Genomic DNA, 20,740 nt, shown 5'->3' on the forward strand with positions numbered 1-20,740 from the left:
AATTCTCGGGCATCACCCCCTGCCCCAAGCACGCAATAAACACTGACAAGAAAAAGTTTTTATTTCCTGGTTCAACTTTTTTTTTTTTCCTGGAATATAGACTGAAGAATGGGAATAAACACGAATAAATAACAGAGCGAGGCCGCGCACGCCGGGATGCGCCTGGCTGCAGCCGCGAGGCTATTGTCTCACCGCCCTGAAGCCAGTCCCGGCCTCGTCCTCCGGCTTCTTCCCTTTCCCTGTCCTTTTTTATTTTCCTTTTTAAAAAGCCGCCCCCTCCAGTCCCCTGGCCAGTGACCTTGGCCTCCTCGGATGCTCTGATTACACGCGGCTCCCACCAACTTGCCCCCACGCCGGCCGGGCCCATGGCCGCGTCCGAGGACGGGAGCGGCTGCCTCGTGTCGCGGGGCCGCTCGCAGAGTGACCCCAGCGTCCTCACCGACTCCTCGGCCACGTCCTCCGCGGACGCCGGGGAGAACCCAGGTAACGGGGTGGGCGGGGGAGGGCGGGGAGGGCCGGGGCAGGGGGCGCTGGGCGCCAAGTCCCGGGCGCTGCTGCGCGCCGGGGCTGCATTTGCGGAGCCGCGGCAGGACCCGGTCGCTCAGGCTCCCCATAAGGCGGCGGAGCCCTTTGTCCGGGGAGGAGCCGGTTCCCCGGGTAGAGCCCGGCACTCCGCATCTGCCCTCCTTGCGGGTTGGTGGGATCTGCTGGCCCCTCCGAGGGGCTTCCCTTCTTTGGGTGCTGACCAGCTGGGGGCCGGGAGTCAGACCTGTGGCCGCCTCTACCAGCGCCGGCTCCGAGCTCTGCTTCCCTCCCCCGCGGCCCCAGCTCCGGTGGCCCAGGAGGCCCGGCTGGGGCATCCCCCGCCCGGGCAGGGCAGCGCTTATGCGGCCGCCGCGCAGAGGGGTTCCGCGGGGCGCCCAAGTCGGCGGGGCCTGGCGCACCTGGGCGCGCCCGCCCGCCTCCCGGGACAGGTGTGCTGGCAGAGCTGCCACTGGGAGATGAAGGGCATGCGTGCACCGGGACGGAGCCTGATTTCATTAAATTATATGGACTTCGTTCATTCCCCCACCCCCCCGCGGCAGCGTCGATTGTTTAGGTGATAAATCCGGTCACAAAGGAGTCTATACGGCTTGATTGATTACTTTCCAAAGAGGAAGAAAGGCCTAATAAAGCAGGAGGGGGGTGGTGGGAGGTGGGCTGTGCGCCCCGTCACCATGGAGACGCAGGAAGCAAAGTGATCATTAAAACCTTTCTCCACCAGAAGGCAATTTTCACTTCACAGGGAGAAGTCTGAGCTTCTGAAATGTAGGGTTCAAAAAAAGAATCAAAGCTGGTGTTTTGGTATCACGCCACAGGACTCCATTCGAATCTTAGAGAAGCACCATCCTGTCACAGGTTCTGTTTTGACAATAAGTTGCTCTTACCTTCCTTTGAGGATTGTCCCTCTCTAAATTCACTGACCCCAGATGGGGACTTGATCACGGTAAATGGTGGGCATCAAACTCCTGATACTCCCTGGGGCTGGGGTGAACCGGCTTTGTGGGGAGGGATTCCTTCACTCCGCTGGAACACAGAGGAGCTTCACTATTTAACTGCAAAGAAAGACGGGTTAAAAGGCAGCTCTGTGGGCGCCAGGGCCCAATCTGAAATTTTAAACAATAAACCCATGCAAGGCTTGTAAGATTTCTTTGTTAGGACTATTGACACTGTCATTTGGTCAAACTAAGGTACCCACCGGAGGAGATCCCTGGCCCTTTTTTTATATCTGGGAGGGCAAGTTAATTTCCTTAGAGTTTCAAGCAGAGGTAGCTCTGCGTAGACCCTTAAGGCTTTAATTAATCCATTTATTAGAAATCTGGGATTAAGCCCTCAGCACTCCATGGTGGATTGGTTTTCTCTGTGTTGGAGATGCACCTCCATGATTGTTCCAATTATGGAAGTTGAGTGGCTCGTCATGAGAAAATCCTTTTCAGCTCCTTTTGTCTCCCTGGCAGTAAAAGGAAGCAAACTTGAAACAGGAATTATGGAGGATTTCGCTTTTTGGCTGTCTGTGAGTTGATGCCTCCGTGGGTGGGAACAGAGGGCTTGACAGGTGTCTTGTGCGGGTCCGCCTGGGAGAGAGGTGGAAGGGCTTGGATGTCCGTGATTAAGTGATACCACGGGAGGCTGAAAGCCCGAGTTCGTCTCTGGTTCAGATGCTCAAAATGGGACCCAGCGAGCAGACGCCTGAGGTAAAAAAAAGTCTCTAGTAGGTATAATTCTGTGAGTGGTAGAACCTTACTAAAAAGCAAAAATCAGTGAAGTATTTAAGGATTGTGTTCAGCACAGGAGTTCACGGTAGAAAGAGATTCAGAATCTTCAAGTTGGAAGCGACCTGGGAGCTTGGAGTGGGAAGGGTGATCAGGGAGCATTATCTACACCTGCTTTGCTTGGTCGGCTTGGCATGTGCTTGCATGCCTCTTCTGATGGGGGACTCACTTCTTTTCGATGCAGTGCATGCGTCTCTTTGGGCAGACCGATTTGAAAAGTCTTTTTCAAACGATCTGGGAAGGTCTGCTACCAGTCAGTTCTGATGTGATCTTCTCATGACGCACGTTACCTGGGTTTTCAGAGAGTCTGGTGTTGTTAGTTATCGTGCCCACCTGAGTCACTTCCTCACTAGGTTGAAGAGTCCCAGCCCTTCGCCTCCCTTGCCCTGTGGGACCTCTCCCATTTGTCCGCCTGCTGCTCTAAAGAGCTGCTTCTGAAATGTGAAGCTCACAAGCCAGCTGTGGAATAACCCGGCGCAAAGTGTCACCTCCTTCCATCTACATTCTATGATTTTATAAAAACAGCCCAAGGTTGCATTTACCTTTCCCCCCTCCGAAATGCATCCTTAACGCGTCAGTATTCTCTCCACAAAAACTCAGAACAGGGCTTCCCTGGTGGCGCAGTGGTTGAGAGTCCGCCTGCCAATGCAGGGGACACGGGTTCGTGCCCCGGTCCGGGAAGATCCCACATGCCGCGGAGCGGCTGGGCCCGTGAGCCATGGCCGCTGAGCCTGCGCGTCCGGAGCCTGTGCTCCGCGACGGGAGAGGCCACAACAGAGAGAGGCCCGCGTACCGTAAAAAAAACACAAAAAACTCAGAACATTATGGGAAAGGTAAGCAATGACACCCCTTTCTGTCACTCTCCAGAGGTTATCTCTGTGACGAGTTCGGTGGAGCATCTGGACCTTTTCCTACGTGTTTATATCTACAGGATCTTGGGGAAAGGCATTTAAAAGAACTCAAGTGGTAACACACTGTATGGAAGGTTCTTCCATTTGGGTTTCTACTCAACACTGGGTCTCGGAGATCTCCCTTTCTTAATAACCACGTAGTGTCCCAGGGAATATATTTTTCTCAGTTGAGCTATTAGATATTTGCGTCTCCAATTTTTAACTGTTACAAGCAGCACAGCAGCGGTCATCCAGGCAAAGCCTTCTTGTGCTCCTTTGTGAATTTCCTCTAGGGTATATCTGGGTCACAGGAGACTCACATTTAAAATTTTTCTGATACTGCGTCCTCCTGGAAAATGGACCGTTGATGCTTCTTCAGAATCTGAGAGCACCCTTTCTCCAAAGGCTTGCCAGCACCTGAGGTCATCAATCTGGTTTTCTCTCACACGAAGGGTGACAGGGGGTCTCTCGTGTTTATTTGTGGCTCTTTGACTGCTGGTGAGCGTGAACATCTTTTTGTGGCCTTATTAGTGCGTTAAATCTCTCAGCGGCCAGGGGCTGCGTGGCAGGGATGAAAGAGTTTCCCAGAGGGTCGCCCTAATGCTCTCTCCACACCGTTACTCCATTCACGATTCCTTCGGCAGCTTTACAGGGTTCTTCACTGCAAATCCTTACTCTGTACCCACAAGCATGGTTAAGATTTTCCCCAAAACTTAAAATTTAAAAAAGGTAACTCAGGGCTTCCCTGGTGGCGCAGTGGTTGAGAGTCTGCCTGCCGATGCAGGGGACGCGGGTTGTGCCCTGGTCCGGGAGGATCCCACATGCCACGGAGCAGCTGGGCCCGTGAGCCATGGCCGCTGAGCCTGCGTGTCCGGAGCCTGTGCTCCGCAACGAGAGAGGCCACGACAGTGAGAGGCCCGCGTACCGCAAAAAAAAAAGGCAACTTGGCATCCCATCACCTTGCCTCCCTCTGAGGGGTTCATACTCGCGAGGAGAAGTTTTGCTTTTTCTCCTTCCATTAGCTCTCAGGCCATGGGATGGGCCCTGCCCGGGCGTTGGTCCCGTGTGGACCTCCTTCTGGTCCGAACCCACGTCACCTCCTCACCTTGTCCCTTCACTGCTCTCGCCCGCTCGTCCCCCACTTCCTGACACCCTCTCCTCCCTGGGTTTTCCCTGCATCCCGCGGCACGTCTTCCCAGCGCATCACATGGGGGTTCCCACAGGGCCTTCTTCCTCCACTCTCAGCTCTCTCCCTGGTTCCCAGATGCCAGGACCAGAGACTGAGCCGAGTCACCCTGGACAGCTGTTTAGAATGTTTCCATGGGGAGCTGCAGTTTGTCTTTTTGAAGATTCTGCTGTGCAGCCAGGTGGGGGACCCTTTGATCTAGAGCGGGTTTCTCAACCTCGACACAGTTGCCATTGGTACTGGGATCCTCCTCTGCTCTGGGGGCCCCCCTGTGCTTTGTAGGATGTTCAGTAGCCTCCCTGACATCTGTCCACTAGACAACAGTAGCACCCCTGGTTGTGACGATCGAAAAATGTCCTCAGACGTTGCCAGATGTCCCCTGGGGGCAAAATCTCCCTGGAGAACTGCTGATGGAGCTCTTTCATTGTCAAACCCTAGCAGTGTATCAGGATCGCCTGGAAGGGTCGTTAACCGCCCCCCACCCCCCGCCCCGCGCCGCCCCGGTGTTTCCAGTTCAGCCTATGTGGTGGGGGCCAGTGATGTGCATTTCTAACACGTGACCAGGTGACGCTGATGCTTCGGGTCAGGTGAGCACACCTGGGGACCCACTGAGCCTAGTCCTTTGCCACGGTCTCAGTCTGTGCTGACAAGTTCCGTGTGTGTGTGTGTGTGTGTGTGTGTGTGTGTGTGTGTGTGTGTCTGTCCATGTCCGCGTGTGTGTCCGTGTGGGACCTGCCTTGACCTGTCTGGCTCCTGAGCTCCAGACGTCTGGGTCCTGCTGACCTCTGCTTGCCCAGGTCTCGGGCCGATCTTACCTCCTCAGAGGGTCCTCTTTGTTCACCTGATGAGACGAAGTAGCCACCCTGCCCCCACCGCCCAGACCCCCTTCCTCCGTCCCAGTTTGCTCATGATCACCACCTGGGACTCTGGGCTCACTCTCGGTGGGCCGGGCTCCCTAGGCCAGGAGCGCAGCACAGACTTCTCCCACAGGAGGCCTCGGTAAGCATCTGTGGAACCAGGCACAGTGTCTTAGTGGACGAGGCCTGGGGCTGGCCAGATGGCTGGCCAGGGCCTCCGTGGATAAGCAGCTCAGTGGCGGCCTGAGAGTGGCTGGCAGGTCAGTGTGGAGGAGGCTGGGACCACATCTTTCTGCAGGGACAGATCCACCTCTGCTCATGGCCGGGAGAGGGAGAAGCCTCTCAGAGCATCCACTCCCCTCCTGAGCTGCAGACAGACTCACAGACACATCCGCACCCCAGACTCCAGGCTCCGGCATCCCTTTGCCTGAACCTTTTATTGGTGCCCCAGCGCGGGGTGGGGATGAGGGGGTCGCGGCCTGCTTTCTCCACGGCGTGGTTCTCCCCAGCTTCGTTCCTTGCACGTTCCCTTGCTCCGGAGTCCTGAGTTTTGGGGATCTCACTCTTGCAGAGTGTCTCCGTGGCTTAATTAGCAGTAGAACTATGCAGTAATTACCTTGTCAGCTTCTTCTTGGGGGTTATTAAAAACAAAAGCTGCATGCTTAAAGAAATATGGAGTTTAGAAAACTTAGAATTTTTTCTGCTTATGAAAGTAGGAGGCTTTTGAAACTTCCCTTCCTCAACCCTCCTCACCCTATTGCGACACAGAAGGCAGTGACAAGGGACAGCTTCATCCCTGGGACCTTCCCAGGTGCCAGGTGTGGCTGTTCAGCAGAAGGCCAGCCACAGGCAGAGCCCAGGGTCTCCCTCCCGCCCCACCCCATCCCTCTCGGTCACTTCAGCCACTTTCCTTCTCCTCACTGGTCGCTCTGTGAAATGATCTCACTTATTTGACCAACTAACTTATTCTCTGTCTCTCCTGCCACGTAGCACCCAATACAGTAGCCACTAGCTCCTTATGGCAATTTAAATCTAAATGAAATAAATTAACCTTAAAATTTTCTTTCCTCAGTCGCACGGGTCACATTTCAAGCACTCAGTTGCCACGTGTGGCTGGCGGCAGCCATGTTGGATCGTGTGGATCTAAAACATTCCATCCTTGGCGGCTCTGTCAGACAGCACTAGTCGGTGGAACACCCTGAGGGTCCTCTTGGCTGTGCTGCCCTTGGCTGTCCCCCCGGGGATGTTTGTTGATTGAATGAATAAGTCGAAGTGTGATTGACGTGGTCATAGAGCTCTTCTGCTGGAGCCCCTTGGTTGATCATCTCACGCCCTTAAGGGGAGGACACCCAAGCAGAAGTCATTTCTTATCCACACAGGATTAATATATTTCAATGCATTGAGCTCCTCCAGAGAACCTAAAATGTGCCATGGTTGGCCCTGGCTGGATGGGTCTCTTTGACAAAGAGAACGATGACAACCGAAGAGATTCTTTGCCTGGAATTGGATGAAGGGGTCCCAGGCCTGGCTTTGCCACGTACATGCTGTGTGACCTTGGGCAAGTCATTTCACCTCCTCTGAACCTCCATTTCCTGTCTGTAACATGGTGGTAGATAATGTCCATAACTCCAGGTGGGGGAGGATTACTCATCTGTTGTCTGTAACAGATGCTAGTCATTGGTTTCACAGCTGTGAAGAGGCAAGGCTCTCCTAGGACATCCCCTAATCGCCTTGAGATAATTCCATCTTCTGTGAATAATGTCGGAAGGGTGCAGACCCTGTGATGAAGACGTGGAGACAGCCTGTGGGTTGATCTGCAGCCCCTCCTCTAACTGGCTCTGTGTCAGGGCCAAGCTGGTCAACCTCTCTGGGCTTCATTTCCTCCACCTGTGAAATGTGAATTAGTGCTGCGTGGACCTGGTCGTGGTCCCTGCGAGGACTCGGGGACCCACGCCCCTCGCTGTCTCAGAACAGTGAGACCACAGGGTCCGTCCTCAGGAAGCAGTGATGAGAAGAAGGGGGGGGTCCGGTTCCGATTCTGATTCTGGTCTACCCAGAGGGCAGCAGCAGCATGCCGTGTGGACATGTTGGTTCTAACAGTCTTCCCACCAGCCCGGGGCTCCTGACCTCACCTGCCCTTTCCCACACCGACCCTTTTCTACTCCCCGCAGCCTCCCTCCCTGCCCGGCCCCAGGTCTGTCCAGCCATCCTCATATGCTGCTCCCCGGCCCCCTTCCTGCCTCCCCCGGCGCCCTGACTGCAGGCCTACTGGAGTCTTCCCACCTTCTTTAAGTTATTGACTTTGGTTCTCTAATTATGGGATAGCACATTGGTGGTCTTGAAGTCAGATTTGAATGTATATATATATATATATATATATATATATATTTTTTTTTTTTTTTGATTGTTTTATGAATTTGGTGACCTCTGAGGAAAAGGTACCTGTGTTGAAGGACACAGGTGACTCATTTTAACACTAGGCCTGGGAGTGGCCAGACCACCTGCAGGAGGCTGTGGGTGTGGAGGATGGGAATGTTCCAGGCCCCTCACCCATGCTTCCTTCAGAGCATCATGTATGGGGTGGATGTCAAATGTCACAGGAATTGAGGCGAAAGGAAAACGTTTGAATATCAACAATGTATATCAGAGGGTTTGAGACCTACCATTATTGAATTTGAGAGCTGGGATCTATTCCATGTCCTATAAAATGGTTTAACCCAGGCCCCCAACTGCAGTGTCCACAGGGGCTGGTACCCCCGAAAACGGCCAAGTCAGGGAGTGGGATTTTGCACAGAACTGTTATCACCAGGCAGGAATGTGGTCCCAGGGGGACCCGAGCATCCTATTTTAAGAGACATGCTGGAAATCCCGATTTTTATGTGAAATGTGGGTTTTAAATATTAGCAAGTTTGTCAGTTAGGGATTGGTTTGGCTTCATGTAATAGAAAACCTAAGCGGTACTGGTTACAATAAGAGACGGGGCATTTTACTTTCACCGGAAGTGCGGGCAGCACACCGGCCTCCCTGTCTCAGGGCCAAGGCTCTGCGATTTCCTTGCTGCCTCCTGGGGACAAGAGGGTTGCTGTAGCTCCAGCAACACGTACGCTTTCTAGGCAGGGAGGAGGGGATGGTGACGGGTGGAGGCGTGCCCAGCTGCTTGGTCCTGACCTGGCTTTCCTGGGAGCCCCGCCCAGTGACATCCGCTTACACCTCCTTGGCCAGAAGGGTGTCAAACAGCCACTCCCACCTGCAGCGCCTGGGAAATGGGACGTTTGTTTGTTTTTTAAATTGACTATATTTATTGCAGTATAGTTGTTTTACGACGTTGTGTTAGTTTCTGCTGTATGGCAAAGTGAAGCAGCTATATGTACACACACATCCCCTCTGTTTGGGATTTCCTTCTCATTTAGGTCACCACAGAGCATTGAGTAGAGTTTCCTGTGCTATACAGTAGGTTCTCATTAGTTATCTATTGTATACATAGTATCGATCGTGAATATATGTCAGTCCCAGTCTCCCAATTCATCACCCCCCTCCCCCCTTGGTATCCATACGTTTGTTCTCTACGTATGTGTCTGTATTTCTGCTTTGTAAATAAGATCGCCTATACCAGTTTTTTCAGATTCCATATATATGCGTTAATATACAATTTTTTTTTTCTATTTCTGATTTCCTTCACTCTGCATGACAGTCTCTAGGTTCATACATGTCTCTACAAATGACCCAATTTGTTTGTTTGGTTTTTTTGGGTTGTTTGTTTTGGGTATGTTCACGGCTACCCCTAACAAGAGCAGGTTCAGAACATGTGAAGAATGAGAGTGACTGCCAGGTGGTCACCTACTGTCCTCCTCACTTAAAAACAAAGCACGTGACCTGAGCCCAGCATATCTGGGGCTACATGTGGCCGGTAGGCCACCCTTGGAAAGCTCACACAGAATCTCAGGGGAAGCTGAAGCACTTTTTTTTTTTTTTTTTTTTTTGCGGTACGCGGGCCTCTCACTGCTGTGGCCTCTCCCGCTGCAGAGCACAGGCTCCGGAAGCGCAGGCTCAGCGGCCATGGCTCACGGGCCCAGCCGCTCCGCGGCACGTGGGATCTTCCCGGACCGGGGCACGAACCCGTGTCCCCTGCATCGGCAGGCGGACTCTCAACCACTGCGCCACCAGGGAAGCCCCTGAAGCACTTTTTATACTTACGATATTTCTTTACCAAGAAATTAAAGGTTGGCCTGAGATGTGTGACTCAAGCCTGAACATTATGCCCATCCAAATTTTATTTAATAATATTAATCCTGGGAACAAGACTGACCCTCACGTAGCTGACAGTCTGGCAAATCATCAGTGGCTGGAGTGAAAATGTGCTTGTTGTCACCTCTGTGTTACACATGGGGCTTCTTACTTTTATTTAATCTTCCTCCAAACACTTGAGGTAGGGTCAGAGGGTGAGAGGGCCGTGGGCACATGTGTATGAAGAGCAGTTTGAATCTAGGTGAGTTTAATGCCTGGCCCACTCGGTATGCCCCGCCCACCCTGCATGCCCCACCCACCCTGCCCCGCCCACCCTGCATGCTCCACCCACCCTGCATGCCCTTTACTGGCTTCATTCTGCATCTTACAGGAAGGCCTTCTGTGCTTTAGATGAAACAGATCCCTGTGTTTATCCCATTCCTGGTTCAAGCAACCTATCCCGTAGATGCATGCACATCTGTAGTCACACAAACACACGGACGCAAGCAGATGTACTCTTCATTTTCCCAGTTCATTTCACTAGCATGGCCACTAGGACAAGATTTATTTATCGAAGGTCAGGCAAGGTGATGGCGGAGGACCAGCCGTGGGCAGAGTTGTGGAAGGTCCTGTCTTTAATGGGCTGGGGCGAGTCATTTGGGTGTGTCTCTTGGCAACACACCTTATCTCGTGGCCGTGACATAAGTAGACTTTGACATCGATTAGTCAGCAGTCAGAAAATGGGTTTGCCAAGACCTGAGTGGAAGGTGGGAGCTGTGGCTCTGGACCTAATAAATATGTTTATTACACACTGTTGTGCAGCTGTTTTTGTTAAAGTTGCTGGGTTGGTCTTAATACTGTTACTCATGAGCGGTATTGTCATTACTTCATTTTTTGGTCCCATTACTTCTTGGAAGTTTGCATCCATGTGCAGCAGAATTTTTGCCTTGCTGTAATCAGTAGCTCAGGGGATTTAAATAGTCAGGAAAATCTGCCAAAAATGATCTTTCTGCTTCCCTTTGGCAGGAAAACATTGTCTTGGGCAACGTGAATTGTGGGGTGACTGTGTTTCTGCAGTCACGAGTCAAGTCATTGCTGACCTTGGCTCATTTGTCAGCAGGGTCTTTTGTGCAGAACTCCCCAGAGCTCGCCAGCCTCAGGGCTGTCCCAGCCTGAGCATTGCTCTGTGGGGTCCCCTTGGCCTTGCCCCACCTGCTCTATTTCCCTGTTATCCTCCAGGTGACCAGGGATACACTCTCCATAGAGACTGGTGGAATATGGTCCTCCTTCAAGTCACATTTGTTTGCAAACAAAAGAAGATGGGCTTAAAATATTAATACAGTAGCTGTGGTCATCCGTTGAGGAGACACAGGTGTGGCAGAAGTCACTAAGGTGGGATGGGTTTCGGTGAAGTGGGGCATGGCTTTGTACATTATCATCTTGTACCTTATCATCCATTCCTACGTGTTTACCTGCTGACATAGGAAGTGCTGCTGTGTGCAGGGGGCATGGTGTGTGGGTGATGTGAAGAAGTATTGCCCCTCCCGGAAGCTCACCCTCTGGCTAGGGGCATACCGTTTTGACTTGTAAAATGACAGGACATGTATGTAATAAGTACCAGACCTCCCACGTTTGCCCCCTTCTGTGTGGCATCCACTTTGTCCTCTGTTGGAGCCTCCAGGCCTCCATGCTGCAGTGCTGGGCGGTCTCCCCTCTGCTGTCTGTAGCTGGGCAGGGTCGACAGTCTAGGCTGAGCAGCTCTTCTCCGCGCGCAGCTCATCCTCCTTAGACCCAGCGATGTTGTCTCATGGCAGTGGGGGACAGGCGCGGAGTCCCTTAGCGTCTGGGGCTCTCACTTCAGTCTAGTTCTGTTAGAGTGGGCACATGGCCGGTTTAAGTTCAAGGGGAGGGAATACAGCCTACCTCTTGGTGGGAGGGGCTTGGTCACATTCATGTTGGACTCTCCTGCTGCCTCTACCATGGTGGGGCCTTGGCCTTGCGGGGGGGGGGGGGCAACAGACAAGGTCTTGAGGGGAGCTGGCAGGTGCATGGACTCTTTGGCGTCCCCTGGTTTGCAGAACTTGGACAGCTCCACCTGACGTCTCTGAACCTTGGTTTCCCCCTACGCAAAATGTCCCTGCCTGAGGGGTGGTGGTGAGGATTTGACGGGTTGGTTTCTGTGAAGCATTTAGCATGGCGCCTGGAGCGCAGGGAGGCCCTGTCGCCATGAGCCGGGGTTCGCCCCCGCCTGTCGTCATGGACGCGCTTCCACCAAGGTCCTCTTGGAGGCCTCTGGACATTCTGGCTGATGACGGTGGGAAGCCCTGATTCTGGGCAGTTTTGAGACATCCATGGCTCCTACTGGTGCCTCGAGATCTTGAAAGAAGGGTCCCTCCTGGCCTGAGGTCACCACTGCTGGGAGAAATCAGGCAGCCCTGTAGGACTCTCCCATCCTCCCCCCTGCACGGCCCTGGAGCTGGTTCCAGGGGTCGCCGGTGTGCACTGGGGGCTCCTCCGGGGGCACTGTGCCCGGCTTCCTAGTCCGGGAGCTGATCCGGGGGAGCCAGGATGCAGAGGTGGTATACCTGGCCCAACTGAAAGGTCAAGGTCAAAGGCTGAGTCACACTCCAGCTGGGACATGAGGCTGCGATGCTCTGAGCTGACTGTAGTCCCGGGGCTCCTTGAGGTCGGCTTGGGGCTCAGGAAGGAGGACACGTGGACGGTGGAGCCAGCCGCCGCCTGCGCCTCAACTTCTGTTCTTTCTTCTCCTAATTCTTGCGGCTAGTTCCTCTGCCTTAATGGGAAATAATGCGAGATTTAGGGATAATTGATTATTTTATCTCGTCTTTTCAGTGGGAAGGGTGAGTAACGGGGGACATTTAATAACACACAACATGGAACAAGCCAACTGCTGCTTCCTGCTTGCGTTCTCCTGGGCAGGTGCTCTGGGTCGGGGGTGCGGGGACCGCATCCCGTTTGTCTCCCCCCCGGAATCTCATGGAAGTTGTCTTTTCCTTAAGGTCCTTATTGCAAACAGCATTGACATTTTAATGTAATTATTTTCTTCTAATATTTTTCCAGCTCTTTCCACCTTCTGGGAAATGTATTTGTTTCTTTTTACTTTATAAAAATATGTCTTGTCCACTGTTCTGTCTTTAGCTCCAAAACAGAGTCTTGCTTATAGTAGGTGCACAGGAAACATTCGTTTTATTGTAAGTACATGGTAGTGATACCAAGCAGCCCTTCCTTGTTCCTATTCCTATTCCATAAGGAAAAGTAAAATCGAGGGAAAAAATCCCCCACACAAGCAACAACAGCAAAGCATCAGGTTAAATGGTCTTGCCCTGTTGGAAATTCCTGGAGCAGGTCAACAGGCAGAGAGGGTGGTAGCTCAGAGGACAACGTATCAGTAATACTCGTGGCTAAAAATAAGCCTACAAATTTGTTAATAATTGGTCTCTGTCTTTTTTTTTTTTTTTTTTTGCAGTATGCGGGCCTCTCACTGCTGTGGCCTCTCCCGTTCCGGAGCACAGGCTCCGGACGCGCAGGCTCAGCGGCCATGGCTCACGGGCCCAGCCTCTCCACGGCATGTGGGATCTTCCCGGACCGGGGCACGAACCCGTGTCCCCTGCATCGGCAGGCAGACTCTCAGCCACTGCTCCACAAGGGAAGCCCTCTGTATGGTTTTTTAAATTAACTAATAACACTTTATTCCAGGAGGATATTAGCACAGAGCAGCTGTTTGCTCATAGGAAATGGAAATTCCAGTCACTGGGGTTTTCTCTGTTTGGTTGCATCTTGCTTGGTGAGCTCTTTGACTGGGAGGCTGTGGGAGCCCATTCACACTGCCCAGGACGACATCCCAGGAGCCAGTGCTGGCTGGCGGGGGCGCGTGCGAGCCTGGGAGAGTCATACAAAGATGGAGGCCGGTACCTGCAGCTCACTGCGTGTGAGGTCCTCCTTCCCTCCCCCCCTCCTTTCTCTTTCCCACCCAGCAAATCGGTGCCTTCTATTAGGCCAGGCATGATGCCAGGCGAGGGGCTGCCGCGGAGAGCAGAGATGTGGCCCACACTGAGGGGTCTAGTGGGGATGGGCTCAGATGCCAGTTGGGGGGGAAGGGGTAAGAGCTGCTCTGGGGCTGGCAGGCTGGGGGAGCTGAGGGAAGGTGTCCAGGGGCAGTGAGTTGAGACCCAGAAGGTGGTTGGAGTGAACCAGGCCGAGTGGGAAGGAAAGGTGTGCTGGGCAGAGAGAACGGCCGTGCAAAGGCCAAGAGGCAGGAGGGAGCTTGGGGGGTTCGCGGGCTGAAGTCAGCCAGTGGCTGGAGGAGGGTGAGGGTGGCTGGATGAGTCATGGCACGCGTGTGTGCACGTGTGCGTGTGCCCTGCTATAACTTATCCTCATTTATAAAAGCCACAGGCAGTCATGGGCATGGTTAGGGCCATGACACGGCCCTCGTCGCTCCTGCAGACAGCTGGAGCCGTTGTGCCTGGGTGCCTCAGAGCTGGCCTTGTGGTCAGGCTAGAACCCCGGCCCTGCCAACTGCACCTGGCTGACCTCAGCAAGTCCCTCTCTCAGGCGGCGCCTCAGTTTCCTCGTCTGTAGAATGGGGGCAGTGATGGTTCCTAACTCCTGCGGTGGTTGTGAGGCTGGGTAAAGTATGTGACCCCAGCCCAGTGCCTGCGCTGAATGTAAGTTAACTGTCACCCGCCTTCAGGCGCCTGTCCCGTGAATGTCACCAGTAGAGCAGAAAGCTCGGCCCCGGGGAACAACACCCTTTTCCTGGTTCACGCTGGGCAGTGAGTCTGCTGAGGCCACCTTGTCCTGCCGGTAGAGGGTGGTGCTCCGTGGTTGCTGGGAGACCTCAACCCGGGGCAGTTAACCATCTGGCCGCACACAGGAGGGTCTCTCGTGTTTCTAGCCCCTCTAGCTCCAGGACGAGCAGGGGTCAGAGATGTCCCATGAGCTGAGTTGGGTGCCGGTCCCACAGGGAGGAGGGTGGCCATGCAGCTAGAGCCATCTCCGGCCAGGCTCTGGTTATTCCTGGCACCCCGGAGATGCACGTCTGTCCTGAAAGCCTTGAACTGCCATCTGAAGAAGTCCGAGCTTATCCTGTTGGAGGCGAACACTTGGGCTAACATGTTGCCCCGTTGTTAAATTTATTTCGAGGAGGGCTTCTAACACGACAGCAGCTTTGACCAAAAGAAATCTTCAGCAAACACCCAGAACCGTGTAGCCACGTGAGGTGTAGCCTTCAAAAGTGACCGCCCCCTTGGAAATATTGGCAGGGAAAGGAAAAGAAACGCTTTTCATGGGAGGTGGGGGACATCATTCTTTTTACAAACAGGTTTCTGGAGACGGGAAGAGTGGTATGTGCGCATGTCTTGTGGAGAAGCGTCCGTGATGGCCGGAGACGGGCGGAGCAGCGTTGGGAGGTTGGCTTGGTGTCGTCAGGCCCGGGCTGGGGTCTGTTACTTGTCAGCTGTCGGTTCCCCTTCTTTGGGCCTCAGTTTCCTCCTCCGTCAAATGGGAGCATTGTGATCATCTCCGCACCACGCGGTCACGGGCAGGATGAACTGACACAGTCTGGCAAGTGCACGTTCAGTGAGCGCTGTCCTTATCGTTCCTGCAGACCGACCCCCTCTTCCTAGGGGCACCGCCGATGTTTCTTGTTTCTGAGATGCTCTCAGAACGTGTCTGTGCATTATATTCTTCCTCTTGTTTTTAATCACAGAAGGGAGTGTGCTCTCCCCACCCCCTCCCCCCAGCCCTGTTCTCTACTTTGCTTTTTCCTCTTAAAACTATATCTTGGAGATACAGATATGAACTTTGAAAACGTAGGGGTGAACCAGCTGAAGCGCGATGAGGGCAGAGGATGCGGGTCATGACCGTTCCAGGCAGAGGGAGCAGCAGGTGTGGTGGTCCCGGGCGGGAGGGGGCGTTGTGTTTGAGCGTGGGCCGCACGGCGGGGGGTCGGGGGGGAGATGGCAGGGCGCAGCCCGTGCAGAGTGCTGGCGACCCCGCTGAGGCTTTGGGTCTTTATCGTGGGAGCAATGTGGAGCCTTTGAAGGTTGTATGAGAGGGTGACCAATAGATTTGGGACTGGGAAACGCCACCTGGCTGCTGCCTTGGGGGTACATGGGTCGTGTGCGCACGTGTGTGTGTGTGTGTGTGTGTGTGGGGGGGTGCAGCTCCCTGAGAGAGAAGATGGGCCAGAGTCTGGAAGAGGTAACGGAGAGAAGTAGATGGAGGTGGGGTTCACGGGACACACGTTGCGGGTGTAGGCAGGGGCGGGGGAGGGAGGGAGTGAGGACGACACCAGGTGTGTGGCTTGTGCCCCTTGATGGGGGAGATTGGAGGAGGACCCAGTTTGAGGGGAGGGGAAGAATTCAGTCAGAAGAGACAGTCAAAGGCAGATGCTCAGGAGGAACTGGATAGAAAAGGCTGTACTTGGACTGGAGAGAAATAAACCGCACGGACATACAACTAGAGGCTCGTATGTCAATGTGATCTGTGAGTCTCCCTGCACAGCCAGCCTCCTGGGACTTTGGGGGTGACTTTCAATGTCCCCCAGACTCTTCCCTGTCCGGCCTTACCCTGGGAGACCCCACCCAGCCAGCCAGCCGTCTGTCCACCCGCCCGCAGTGCAGGCAAGTGAGTTCCCTGTCCCCGTGGAGCGAGGCTCAGTGATCTGTGCTGGGCACACGGATGGTTTATGTCAAAGTCAGAGCTTGAGCTCTGGGGGTCGGTGGGGGGTGGGCGCTGCTAGGTTAACCTGCTATAGGCAGGTTAGGTTGTGTGGCTTCCAGTCCTGACTCTGTGTGACCTCAGGCGAGTCACTTGCCCACTCTGTGCCCTCCACCTCCTGTAAAAAGGGGATTATGCTATTCAAGTTGTTTCTACAGTCGGCCTCATTCCCTCAGACCCCACCGCCCTTGTGCATGTGACTTTGTCAGTCCTCCCATCAGGCAGGGAGGCTGCCCCCTGGCATCCTTGTACTTGCTCTGAACAGAGCACAGCAGGAGTGACGCAGCGTGACTCCTGGCCCAGAGCTTGGGCGCCTGGCAGCCTCTGTTCAGCCCTCTCACCTGCCGTGTGAAGCAGTTTGGACCATCCTGCTGGGGAGAACTGGGCGCCTCGGCCGACAGCTCTTGAGAGCAGAGCCGTCCAGGGCGTTTGCAGCCTGGCCAGACTCCCAGCTGAGGAGTGAGCCTGGCCCTCACCACGTCCAGCAGAGGGGCCCTGCCCAAGCCCAGCCCACAGCAAGTGGACAGTGAAATGGTTATTATTTGGGGCCCCTGAGTTGTGGGTAGTGCGTTACGTCTCATAGATAACTGATAACCCACTCCAACTAGAGCGTTTGAGGAGCCCGGGGCTACTTCTTGCCCTGAGTTACACTGTGGTCCTTTGTGCTGAGCTGCTGGGCAGGTGCTGACTTTTAAATGAGGTTTCTCTGTTTCTGGCGGACTCTGGCTCTGCGTTGAATTTGGAGGGGGTGCCCGTTACATCTGTGACCGTGTGCACCTGCCTTGTGGTGGCAGCTTTGGAGGTTTCTTTCCTGAGAGCCAGTAAGTGGGAGATCTCGGTGCTTGTGTTGTGCTGGGGCAGGCCGGCCCACCAAGGGCACCAGGGCTGGACCTGGTCTGTTCAACCCAGGAGTCGTGAGCCAGGAGTGGTCTTCACAACCCCTGTGGGGAGTTGAAAAAAATGAAATCAGTCTGAACTTTCTCCCTGGAATTCGCGATTGCTGGGTGTTAACAGGTATTTCTTGGCCACCTACTTTATGCCTGTCATTGTTTTCGGGGCTGGGAATTTAGCAGTAAAGACTGTGGTGTCCCTGCCTTCAAAGAGTCAGTAGTCTCCTGGGGCAAGGGAAGCAGAGAAAGAAATAGATGTGTAATGTGATGCCAGGTAGTTTTCAATGCCTACAGCCAGGCTGGCGGAAGGGGAGTGGTAGGGAGGGGTCAGAGGGCCTCTGAGCAAGGGCATCTGCAGAGAGACGAGGCAGAAGTGAGGGAATTAGTCCTGTAAATACCTTGGAGAATAGCCTTCCAGGCAGAGGGAACAGCAGGTGCAAAAGTCCTGAGGTAGCTGTGCACTTGAATGTTGGTGAACAGGAGACTGACGTGCAGTGACTGTTGGAGGTAGGCGTGCTGAGGCCAGTGAGCCCAGAGGCTCTGGGGGTTAGGATGTGGGGAGGCCCAGGTGGAGGCTTGGCCTGTGTTTCCAGAGCTAACACTTGGAAGGGGGTTGGTCTGCCTGCAGTGTAGAGGTTCGACCGTGCTGCGCAGGGCAGGAGGAGAAGGGCATTTAGTGAGACACTGTGGTGGCTGGGAGCACACTGCTTGCAGCGGGCATCTCTGGTGCCCGTGTCACCTGCTCCTGGACCCCCCCGCCTCTTTCCTCAGTTGTGCTTCCAACTCAACCCACGTGATGGGAGACAAGCTACCATGTTGGCACAGAAGAGGCAGTGGTTACAGTTTCAGGAATGCTGGGAGCTGGTGGATACTATGTTGGTACTTGAAATCCTCCAGGGTGGGAGCGTTTACACTGTGAACTTGGCGATGCCTCGTCACCTGCTCCCCTCCGTCCCCCAGGGGGTTGTTAAACCAGCACACCACCGCCAGGACCTCACGTCCAGCGCGAGCTGGGTGCTCCGCAACCCAGTCCCAAGCGGCAGAACTGGGGTCAGGACATCAGCAGAGTTAATGCCCGAGGGATGATCCTCTACTGACAGGATGGGGTCAATGTCCCAGTGTCCCATCCTTCAGGTGGGCGGTTCGTACAGAATCAAAACCCCACTGCCGGGGTCCCGTGGTGGGGCAGGGGCGGGGACTGGCACTGGGGCCGGGGTCCCGTGGGGCGGGGCTGGGGGGGGCGCTGGGACTGGGGCCAGGACCCGTGGGAGTGGGTGGGGGTCGCGGCTCCGCAGGCGGCGGGGGTCCCCGGGGCGCTGTGTCCCTCGGAGCCCCGGAGAGCTGCAGGGCGGGTCTTTGTCACGTTGAGAACCTGGGCCGTCGCCTGTGCAGGTGTGCGGGCTCGTTCATGGGAGGCGTGCGCTGGGGGAGCGGGCTTCCTGCACGAGGTCGCCCCTCAGGGGCTGATTGGAAGGAATCTCGTGACACCCCAGATTTTTACCATTAAAATGGTGGATTAAATGTTCATGCTGGTTCATCCTTTCCCATGATGGAGTGTGCACAGGACCCTGATTTGCAGCTCTGCTGTTTCTCTCTGTTTATTGAAAGCATCTACCTCACAGGACTGCCAGTATTGGTCCGTATCCTGTATTTCAGGAGGATTACCCTAACTGGCCATGAATACAGCTGTTGACAGGACCGAGGATTATGGAGTTTTGCATCTCTAGCTCTGTACCTGGATTCTGTGAGATGGTCCCCCATTTGCCCCGCACCGTTTGGTGAATGCTCCATGTTTTCTCCGCTGACATGAAACGCATCCCAGGAGATTCTTGGGCAGACTTCATGGCTTCTGAGCTGAGCTTGTGGTGACAGTGGTTCTTTGTGAAACCTCTCCAGGCGGGCAGAGACCTCAAACACGCCATTGAGAGCTGCAAACAAGTCAGACCTGCACCAGTACCGGCGTAGGTGAGGTCTCCAAATTGCAGCCTGGAATGATGTGAGCACGTGATTCCCATCTAGTTGGTTTCTGCACTCCACATACCATCACTCCAATAAAGTCAGGAGGTGACAGGGAAAAAAAAACAAAATCAAAAACCCCACTGCCTACAGCCATGACCTTGAGGATGTACTGAGTTGGGTTTTCCTGCATCCCTCCCTCCCTCCCTCCCACTCACTGACTCCTGCTTTCTGTGACAATCTTCCAGATAAACTGCCCTAAGTCCACGTCCAGCTCTGCTCTCGGGGAAAATCCAGCCAAGACAGTGGTAGAGCCGGAAGTGGTGAGAAGTGGCCACAATCTGGGTGTATTTCGAGGCAGGGATTTCCTGATGGATCAGATGTGTGGGGTGAGAGATAGAGAAAGGTCAAGGATGACCCTGAGGGTTTCGGTCTGAGCACCTAGAAGAAGGAAGGTGTCCCAGACAGAGACGGGGAGATGTGGAGAGAACCAGGTTGGGAGTCTGAGCTGGTGGGTGCTCGCTTCAGTTTTGGGCAGACTCTGGTCCTGCCCACACTGAGTGGAAGTGGTGGAGGAGCTGGGGAGAGGTGTGTGTGGATACCTGGGCTGAGACGGTGTGGATTAGTCAGGGTCCCCAGCTGGCATCTGTGATGCAGCTGTGCCTTCCTGTTTAAGAAGTACTGTTCTGGGCTTCCCTGGTGGCGCAGTGGTTGAGAGTCCGCCTGCCGATGCAGGGGACGCGGGTTCGTGCCCCGGTCCGGGAAGATCCCACGTGCCGCAGAGCGGCTGGGCCCGTGAGCCATGGCCGCTGAGCCTGCGCTTCCGGAGCCTGTGCTCTGCAGCGGGAGAGGCCACAGCAGTGAGAGGCCCGCGTACCGCAAAAAAAAAAAAGAAAAAAAAAAAGAAGTACTGTTCTTTCTTCCTTTCCCTCCTTCCCTCCCCCCCCACTCTCTCATCTCTCATCTCTCTATCTAATCTATCATCTGTTTATATGTGTCTATCATCTATCTCTCATAAATCTAGCTTCTATCTATCTATCTCTTTATTATCTGTCATCTATCATTTGTCTATATCTGTCAAGCATATATTTATCATCTATCTATCTATCTGTCTATCTGTCACGCACCCCTTTGTCCATCCATCACTTGCTTCCCTCCCTCCCTCCCTTGGCATCCTGCTCAGCTAGAGCCTTGCCCCTGCTTGAATGCTCCAAGCAGTAAGCAAGTCCCCACCTCTTAAGGATTCTGCTTATAAGTTTCCAACTCGTGGGACCACTTCAGAACACTGTCTTCCAGGGACGGTGCTCACTCCTCTTTCCCGCCCCCCTCCCCCAGGCTTATTTCCACTCTTCACTGGCCAGGAGAGAGGCGCTTAGGAGTTCAGAGCTGTGGGTGCTCCCTGGCGGGGCCAGCCCCCAGTGCAGGGGAAGGAATGGGGCCAGTCCCAGCGGGGGAGGTGCTCCCGTCTCAGCTGCAGCTCCCTGCTCTTGGCTGCCGCGCAAGGGCGTCTTTGTGCTCCTCGTGGACAAGGCTCGCCATTGAGACCGGCCTGGGGACACTGTGCACAAGCGAAGGACGGCTAGAAGCTAGAATCAGGCATTTCACAGGGAGCAACACCCGCACCCGTCCGCCAGCGGCTTCCGCGTGCCCGGAGGGGCCCTTGGCCGTGGGGCTGCGCTTC

The 20,740-nt window shown here is 54.4% G+C and overlaps 1 protein-coding gene across 1 annotated transcript in view; it reads left to right on the forward strand.

The window, feature by feature from the left end:
• Nucleotides 1–259: 259 nt before the first annotated feature.
• PHACTR3 (phosphatase and actin regulator 3) overlaps nucleotides 260–20,740 on the forward strand; it is a 215,718-nt gene continuing 195,237 nt past the window's right edge. The window contains exon 1 of the mRNA XM_033839597.2: nucleotides 260–483. Within this exon, the coding sequence (XP_033695488.1) occupies nucleotides 366–483 (118 nt within the window). The 5' untranslated portion in view covers nucleotides 260–365. The remainder of the gene's footprint in view (nucleotides 484–20,740) is intronic.

Source organism: Tursiops truncatus, chromosome 15 (genome assembly GCF_011762595.2).
Source record: "Tursiops truncatus isolate mTurTru1 chromosome 15, mTurTru1.mat.Y, whole genome shotgun sequence".
In the NCBI taxonomy this organism is placed as follows: domain Eukaryota; kingdom Metazoa; phylum Chordata; class Mammalia; order Artiodactyla; family Delphinidae; genus Tursiops; species Tursiops truncatus.